An 8,612-nucleotide genomic window follows, 5' to 3' on the forward strand; every position below is an offset into this window, starting at 1 on the left:
TAGTGTCTGAAAGCTTGTGCCTCTGCAGAGGAGGGGCAAGTCATTCAGCAACTCCAGCTGAACATCTGCTCACTGGGGTTTCCTGGCACTGGAGGGCTATGCATCTGTTTGTGTGGGTGGCTGAAGCTCTGGTAAACTTTGTGCTGTGTTACTGTTCAGAACTCAGATAATTCTGCACCATTTGCCTTCTGGCAGCCTTCCTAGCACAGCTTCCCAAGGGTTAATCTGCAGTGTATCCTCTGCAGTTTTGGGGTGGAGCGTTTCTTGGATGAGTGGAGTTAGAGGCAGCTCCATTTCCTGCAGCACAGTGTGGCACCACCCATTTCTCCCTGGGAAAAAACAAACCATGCAGCAAGAAGGCTGGAGCAGCCTTTGCTCCAGTGGGTTCAGAAACAAAGGTGGTGAGGGCCCCATGGAACAGCCAGCCTGTACTAGATACCTGGGCAAGCCAGAATTACTGATAGCCTGGTTACTCCCAGTAAATGGTGACAGCAAGAAACACAGGGATTGGTAGACTGGCACTTCCCAAGGCCAGGAATTATCTCAAATGTCCTCTCCTAGCTCAGCAGTCTTAATAAATAGAGACTTCTGGAGCTGGCTGGCACTGCTGTCCTGTTCTGGAAAGCAGGCTGTTCTAACACATTGCTTCCTTCCTAAACCAATACTTGTCCCTCAAATTACTATTATTATTTTCAAGAGTCTGTGATCATATGTTACTGTTTGCAAAACACTTCAGTACCAGTAACAATGACTGCATTGAATTGTCTCTAATTGGTCTGGTTTCATCTTGGCTTTTTCTTAGATTCCTCCTCGTTCAGAATGGATTACAGGCTAATTTAGCACAAATTATATGCTATAAAATTTGAGTTTAGAAAAGTCATTTTTGCTTTTAAAGGCAAACTATAGCCTCCAAGCTGAGACTTTGTGTTAAGGGGAGGATCCTGAGTTGCTGCATTTAGTTTCTAGCTTAGTGTTTGCTAAACCTTACCCATAGAAAGAAATTCTTTGGGAAGACTGGACTATTACAAGGATTTGCTAGAAATAAGGCTTACTAAATTAGTGATTCATGGTTACCTGAAGGTGGTGCTGGGAAAGCTAACAGCTGGTGACTTTGTTGTTGTTTTATTTTTGGCACTGTAAAAAGCCCCTGTGACTTGGAGCCTAGAAAGTCTTTGCAACATTTCGCAGCCCTACGGAAGTGATGGAAGAAGATGGCCAGGAGGTTGTAGCCCCTGTCACCTTACAGCCCAACTAGAAGTCCTGATTAAATCTAGTCTTTGTTCAGTGTAATGTCAACTGTAGAATGGCATCTTAAAGCAAAGGAACTAAGATCCAGTGACAGAATAAAGGATTTAGGATGGAAAGAAGCCAGTTCAGAGGAAAGCATGTGCCAGTGTGGGCCAGCTGTGAGCAGGTTTCTGGTCCTCTTGTCCTGGCCTTGGAGACACCATCTGCTTTAGCCACCATTGGTGATCTCTTGTAACTAGTGCAGTGTCTGAAAGAGCAATCCATACAGTCATGGTACTGGGAGCACCCAAAGGAGGAAGCTCAGAAAGCAGGAACCCACTCAAGGGAGAAGTGGACGATTGAAAACAATGACTCTGTAAACCTTGGAGCCTTATGTTGGCTTGTTGGTCACCTGTGCAGGCGTGTCTGTGTCTGTTGGTGACTTTGCCTGTGACTGGTTTCCTTTTTTCAGATTGAGAGTCTCCCACCAGAGCTGTTCCAGTGCAGGAAGCTGAGAACCTTGAACCTGGGAAACAACGTGCTGCAGTCGCTGCCCTCCCGGGTGGGAGAGCTGACCAACCTGTCGCAGATCGAGCTGCGAGGGAACCGCCTGGAGTGCTTGCCTGTGGAGCTGGGAGAGTGCCCGCTGCTGAAACGCAGTGGGCTCGTGGTGGAGGAGGACCTGTTCAACACCCTGCCCTTGGAAGTCAAAGAGCGCCTGTGGAGGGCAGACAAAGAGCAAGCTTGAACCCCTGAGAAAAGGGGAAAGCCTCTGATCAACTAGAAGGAAGCAAAAGGCCATTTCAGTCCCCTTTCACCCAGATGCTCCCCTTTCTCCACTCCAATCGCTATCAAACTGGCCAAGGAGTACTTGACAAACGTGACTCTGAATGAGTCAGCTTCTTGCCTCAGATGCAGGATGGGGGAGGCTTGGGATCAGGATGAGGATCAAAACAGAGTAATCGGCCTCTGAGCAGGGCCCAGGGGGAATTAGAGGTGTTGCTGTTCTTCTGAACAGGAATTGGGGTGAGGTGGATGGTGCTGGTGAGAAAAAATGACCTTTGAACGGAGGAGAAAATGAATGTGGGGATTACTGCATTGCTTCTAATAGGGCTTATATGTGTCAGGGACTGAGGGAATGTCCTGCAAGCAAAGATCAAGGGACAAGGAAACCTCTTGAACCTCCATCTCTGTGACAGCTGGTACTGCTCCCCTTGGACTTAGATTCAGTCAGTGAGCCCCCAGACTGGGGTGGGATGGGACACATACAGCTGATTTTATCTAGATGCTGGCATTAGGATTTGGGAGATAAACATCTCGCAGCTGCTTGAAGGCAGAATTTTTTTTTTATTAATTTTCTTTTCCCTTTGCACACTCCCCACCTTCTCCTCTGCCCCTGGAGAAGGAACCAAACCTTTAAGATTGCACTACTGTAATGGTTTCAAGTCACTTGTTTGGGTGAGTAGATCACAGCATCCTTCTCCAGCTGATGTCCTGGAGGCACAAACTGACACAGTTCCAGAGCTTTAGCCTGTTCTGAAATGGATGGTTATAGTGCAGGTGGGAGATCTGGATAAAAAGCAGTTGGACTGTCTAATCTACTCTCTCAGAAGCATTGAGTTGCTTCTGGCTTTTAGTTCCAAGTTACTTTTGAATTGCTGGTATTTTGTTGCATATCAAGTAGAAATGTACAATTGGCCAGTGTGTCAGGGGCTCTCATGGGGCTGGAGAGGAAATTTGGGCTTCCTCTGCACCTCTTGTCCCCTCTTCTGCCTTCCCCCAAAATTAAGTTGTTAAATTAAGTTGTTCAGTGCTCTGCCAGTATTTTTCACGGATGCAGTCTAGAGAGCTGCTTGATTGTTCTCTTCTGTTGTTCCCCTCACTTTAACAGCTGTCAGTTCCTGTTATGCCTCTTGACCTAAATAAGAGGCTAATGCTGATTGAACCTGGTGCTGGAAAAGAAATCTTGTCCTCTTGTTTGTTCCTTCCCTTTTCATTCCCTCAGTGTTAAAGAGGAGAATGAGAATCCTCTGTGGACTGATGAGCTCTTCTGGCTTCCTGAAACAGAGCAGCCTTTACTGAAACAAGTTGGACCTGTTTGGTGGTATTTGTCAAAAAACCCCTCAACCTTCTGGGCAGGCAGAGGTGGATAATGTGTAACAGTTACTGATTATCATGTCCTTAAGGTGGGGTGGTTAGGATGCCTCCGGGACACAAAGGTCTTCATTTTTCCATCAGAAGGAAGAGGAGGCGCCTGGACCTAGAGGTCCTGGTTGTAACATTCTGCATCAGACCAACAGGTTGGCTCCAAGATGCAGTGCTGCAAGCTGGGGGATGAGAAGTTCCCATGTGTACAAAGGGGGAAGCTACATCCAGCTCCAGAATGATTCCTGACAATCTGCCAGCAAGTGCCCTGGCTTATCACCTGGCTTGTGGTGATCCCGTGGATGTTGGGGCAATAAGGCACAGTGTGGCTCTCTTCATCAGATGTAAGATATGAAATATATATATATATATACTAAATATGCTGAAACCATGAACAATGTTAACTGGACTCTGGATTTATTGATGTTCAGATGCTTAAATAAAGCTACATTAAAATCAGGAGATCTGTTTATAAAACTGCTTTTAAGAAAAATGTAAATCTTGCTTCCCTTAGTCCATTCATTATGAAACATCTAAACAGTCCAGGGGATAATATAATTAAATCTCCATCTGGGAGGCAAGGTACTGTAAAAGCTTTTCTGGCTTCTAATAGGGTTAGTGTCTTGAAATTGTGTTAGAGCTGGGGCCACAGCTGAGAGGATGGGGAAGGACTGATGCTGATTGGATTGCATTTGTATTTGCCCAAGCATTTGGATCGCAGAAAGGACAGAAATTGTTAGCTGGGCTTAGTTTCCTGAATAAAGCAGGAATGGCTTCAGGCTTAGCTACAGAAATGCTGTTTGCCAGTCAGCTCCCTGTGGTGGATGTGGGGGCTGTTTGGATGGTGAAGGAAGCTTTTTTCCCTTAGTCTGTGCTAAAAGATAGCACTGGAGAATAACGGCCCCTCAGTGGAGATGTGGACTCTGTTTGCTATTCAAGGCCACTGGGTGACTGTTTTATTGCTCATATATTTTAGACCAGGAAGGGCTGAAAGGGCAAAGGACCCCCTGGGAGTTTCACCTGGCTCACAGGAGCAGTGAGATTTCTCCAGGATGTCTAGATTGGAGATGAGTGCTTTGACTTTTGATTCCAGGTGTGGTTTTAGTTATTCAACCTACACTTTGAATAGCTGGGTTAGAGTTTCTCTAAGCAGCTGCTGAAAGTATGCTGCAGTGCTTCTAGAAGCTTGCAAGCCTCCTGAACAGCTCAGTATCCCAGCAGGATGGGTGAACAGCAGGCTGTTCTGCCAGAAGGGAGGGACTGCCTCCAACTCCTGACCATGTCACAGTGCTGTGCTCCTGCTGCTTCCTGAGTAGAGACTGCCCTGGGCCTGAGGTGTGCAAAGCAATTGTAAGACAAGCTGGTAATTGATCGTGCATGAAAATGCCAGCTTTGTGCTGCTTTTGCAATAGTCCAAGCTTAACTCTTCTGGTTATGGCTGCTGGGGCTTGAGAGCTCCCTGTGTGCCAGAGTGGGGATGAGCAGTCTGGTACTGTTCTGTACTGGAAACACAGGTGACACAAATACATTGTCACTCTGAAAGACAGCAATATGCATTATTTACTTCTGATATGTGCTGCTTGATCTCCCTTTTGATTACAGAGTATCAATCTTGTATGATGAGATGGAAAAAGCTTTAAAAACTTCCAAGGATAGGATCTAGACCATGAGTCCTGAACATGTTTATGACTGAGGACTGCTGCAAAACTCAACCCACAGCAGAGCGAGTCACTTCTCAAACTTTTCTGGATTGCTCATTCTGTGAGGGATGTCCTTACATCAACAATCCATCCTCACTTGCAAGTATTCAATCCATGAATATTCTATATTTTCCTTAAAGTTTCCATCAGAACCAAGCTTAGGGGGTTTGTTTCTGACACAGATGGTGCATTCACAAAAAGCATCCAGTTTAAGCAGACCGTCACTGTCCTGGTCAGTGTCTTGTTCTCCTGACAAGCTGTTCAAAACAGTAGCAAACCAGATTATTTATTAGCTGCTAAACCAGACAGCAACCTGAATTAAACTCACCTGTTTCCTTAATAGCACTTCTGAGCTCAACAAGTTCTTGGAGATCACAAGGATGCTGCTCCCATGTTAGGATTGAAGGTTAGTGATGTGCACTTTACCTTTCCTGCTAAATACCCCAAAAAGTGAAAAGTTGCAATTAATTATTTTGAACCAGCTGAAAGGCAAGGAATACAAAACCTGTTAAATGTGTAACATTGTGCTGTAGCCTGACACTGTGCACTGGAATGTTAGCTGAAGTTGTTCTGTGTTTCAGATTCCTTTCTGATTTTGTTATTTGATCCCCAGTTAATTTAGCAGCTGGAAGTATTTTACTCTGTCAGTCTGAGTGGTTAAATAGCTGTTACAGGTATCTTTTATGATGTGCTGTTCTTTCATGTTAATTGTCACTTCTTTTTAATAGCCTACCTCATTTTTTATTTTTTCTTATTACCATTTATACACTCCATTTAGCTCACTCCATTTTAATTAAAGTTCTTGGTGTTCATTACTGTAAATAGTATTAAGTGGCTTTCTGTTGCTGAACCACATGAAGTCCTCTCTTCTGGTTTTTTTTTTTTTTTTTCCTTTTAAACAATTGATTCCAAGAATTTTGAGAACAATAACACATCCTTTACAGAGGATGAGTTGTCTGGAAAAAAGTTGCAAATTTTATTGATTCCTAGGCTGTGACATTGTTTCCTTTCCTTACCTCTTTTCCTCCTTTAGAATGGAACTCACATGGTTTGAATTCCTTGGATTTTTAAATGTTTTTTTCAGTCCTCCTTCAGGGGAGGAGTAACTTTTTTCCCCCCTCATCAATAGCTGTGCCTTCTCTATAGATCTGTTAATGTAACATCTCCCCAGAGGCACTTCCTTCCTGCAGTGTGTTTGTAGCAGTGCCTGCCTGAAGCCAGCTCACCCCTTGGATTCTTTTTCTTTCAACCCTGGAGAGATTTCCTAACTTCTGGGGTGATTTCTCAGTGCCAGACAATTCTGTCATGCTGTAAGCAGAGTCACCTGCTCTGAAGGTCACCTAAGGTAAGGCTGTGGGGATACTGACTAGGAAAATTATTGCTTAAACTTCACTTTTCAAGTTTTTCTTCCATTTTAACCCTACTGTTTGGCCACAGTGGATAGTGTTCTTTCCCCAAGTGTGTGCCAAAAGCAAATGAGTTTTCTGTCCTACCTCATTCTAACAGTGTACAAAGCACAACTGGAATGGGGCAGGATTATTAAAGTTTGTTTCAGCCCCTTCTCCCTCCAGCTGTGGCAATGGGTTAATATCAAACTGCTTTGGGAGTTTGAAATCCTCCAGAAATCTCATATCCAAAATCCAGTTTCAAAAGTAGCAGCACTTGAATTGCTGGACCCCAATGGCAAAGGTCAGCTTCGTGTGAGTTCACACAAAGGTTTAAACTTAGGATTCCTGGAATTTTCCATCCCTTGCTCCATTTCCTTTAAAGGAATTTTATTTGACAATGGAAGAGTTTTTCTGGAGGAGGCTTAATGAGAAGGGGGCTACTGAGCCTGAGTCATCTTTACAGCTGACGAATGTGTCCATTTCAATAAGTCACTACTCATGGCTTAAACATGGTTCACTCCCATTGTGTAAATGCACAAGCAGGGCTGTGGTTTGGCATCTGGGACCTGCAACTTGGTGTAACATTTCAGAATCATGACATTCACTTTGTACGTGGGATTGTTTGGGCAGCTGAGCAACAGCACCTTCCCCGTGAGCTGCTCTTGTTTGCTCTGAAAGACTTGTACAACTGGACACTTCACCAGAATAAAAGTTTTAATTTGCATTTTCTTTCTATGTCTGTGTTCTTTGGTGTTTCCTGTCTCTGAAAGCATTCAGCCTTCCACGATGACACTTTTCAAAAGACAGATGTTAATAATTCCAGCTATTGTGTAGGATTATTGGGTTCTTTTACTCATTACAAAAGTCCTAGTGGATTATGACAATCCTCTATGAATTAAGTAGATGTATAGAGAAAGAGGTGTTGCTCTGTGACAAGCTGCGGCTGTGTCACAGATTTCACTATCACTTTATAAGAGTCCAAAACAATTTATGTTGCTGAATTTAAGGCTGCTGCCATAGGAATTGTCTTCAGACTGGTAAATTATTTCAGTACTTGCCTTCCCCGTGGGTTCCTTAACTGGAAATGCTGACAATAGTGTCTTTCCCAATTCATGAAGTGCTACAGAGAATCAGCCTGTGACTTGCAAAGGAAATTAGAGTGTCTGTGCAGCTCTTTTATTGTGCAGAAAGAAAGGTGTCTCTCTTGAGTTTTGCCTTTTCTTACTTCCTTTGTCTGTGACTACTTGACCACAGTGACATTGGCCCCACTTCAGACAGAGAATATAAGCAAGCTTTGAAAGATGTGAGTAGGAATTCATAATGCTGCTTATTGATGAGTTTTAATGAAATGCAAGACTGAACCAAAAAAAGGAGAGGACAAAGTGTCCCTTGTCATCTAAGGCTCACCTGGACCTCAGCTCCTTTTGGCTGGTTTACCTTTTGGAGGACTTACTTGGACTTTGCGGCGCTGAGGAAATCATGCTTCCTTTGCTCCTTGTTTCTTATTAAATATTCTCTCACTTGTTGCTGATTAAAGACTTCAGGAGAGGTGAGGTGGTCCAGTGGAAAATTTTCCTCCTTGATAAACCCTGGCAGCTCCACTGCAGCAGTTTTGGTACCAAAAAACTGCTTTGGTGGTGAGCTGCTTGAGCTGGCTGGGCTCCAAATGGCTTCAGTAGGAACCCTTATTGGGATAATGGTGCCAGTCCAAAAGGCATTTGAAACACTTGATCTGCACCTTTCCTACACACATGGGCTGGGCTTTGGCAGCCTCCAATGGAGCTTGCCAGAAGTTTTCTTGCAGAGCTGGCAGGAGAAAATGTTGAGTGTGCAAAAAGAGCTCTTGGAGGGGGAGGAAGGGAAGGAAAAGGAGCCATTTCCCAGTTTTGTCTAAGTACTGTCAACCTTTCTGTGTAAACTTATGGGGGGAGAAGGCTTTACAATGGTGGCATCCTTCTCTTTGACTTTTTTTGGGCATTGTGTGGCCAGAGTGGTTTTCCTCTTGCTGGAAAGGTCTTTCTGAGCCTCAAAATAGGGGCATGGCTGGAACAGGAGGATTCCTAAGGACTGAGGTGGAGAGCTCCTGGAACCAGGATGGGTTTTATCTCCTTGTAGCTGCTGCATTGTTTGCTGCGATCTGCTGTTTATATTG

General features: G+C 44.3%; 1 protein-coding gene across 4 annotated transcripts in view; it reads left to right on the forward strand.

Annotated features, from left to right (window-relative positions):
* Positions 1 to 7,189, forward strand: part of LRRC8A (leucine rich repeat containing 8 VRAC subunit A) — a 23,869-nt gene extending 16,680 nt beyond the window's left edge. For all 4 annotated transcript variants that reach the window (XM_038156224.1, XM_038156222.1, XM_038156221.1 and 1 more), the window contains exon 4: positions 1,700 to 7,189. In XM_038156224.1, coding sequence (XP_038012152.1) covers positions 1,700 to 1,975 — 276 coding nt within the window. In that variant the 3' untranslated portion in view covers positions 1,976 to 7,189. The remainder of the gene's footprint in view (positions 1 to 1,699) is intronic.
* Positions 7,190 to 8,612: the final 1,423 nt, after the last annotated feature.

The sequence above is a fragment of the Motacilla alba genome, chromosome 17, assembly GCF_015832195.1.
Source record: "Motacilla alba alba isolate MOTALB_02 chromosome 17, Motacilla_alba_V1.0_pri, whole genome shotgun sequence".
In the NCBI taxonomy this organism is placed as follows: Eukaryota; Metazoa; Chordata; class Aves; order Passeriformes; family Motacillidae; genus Motacilla; species Motacilla alba.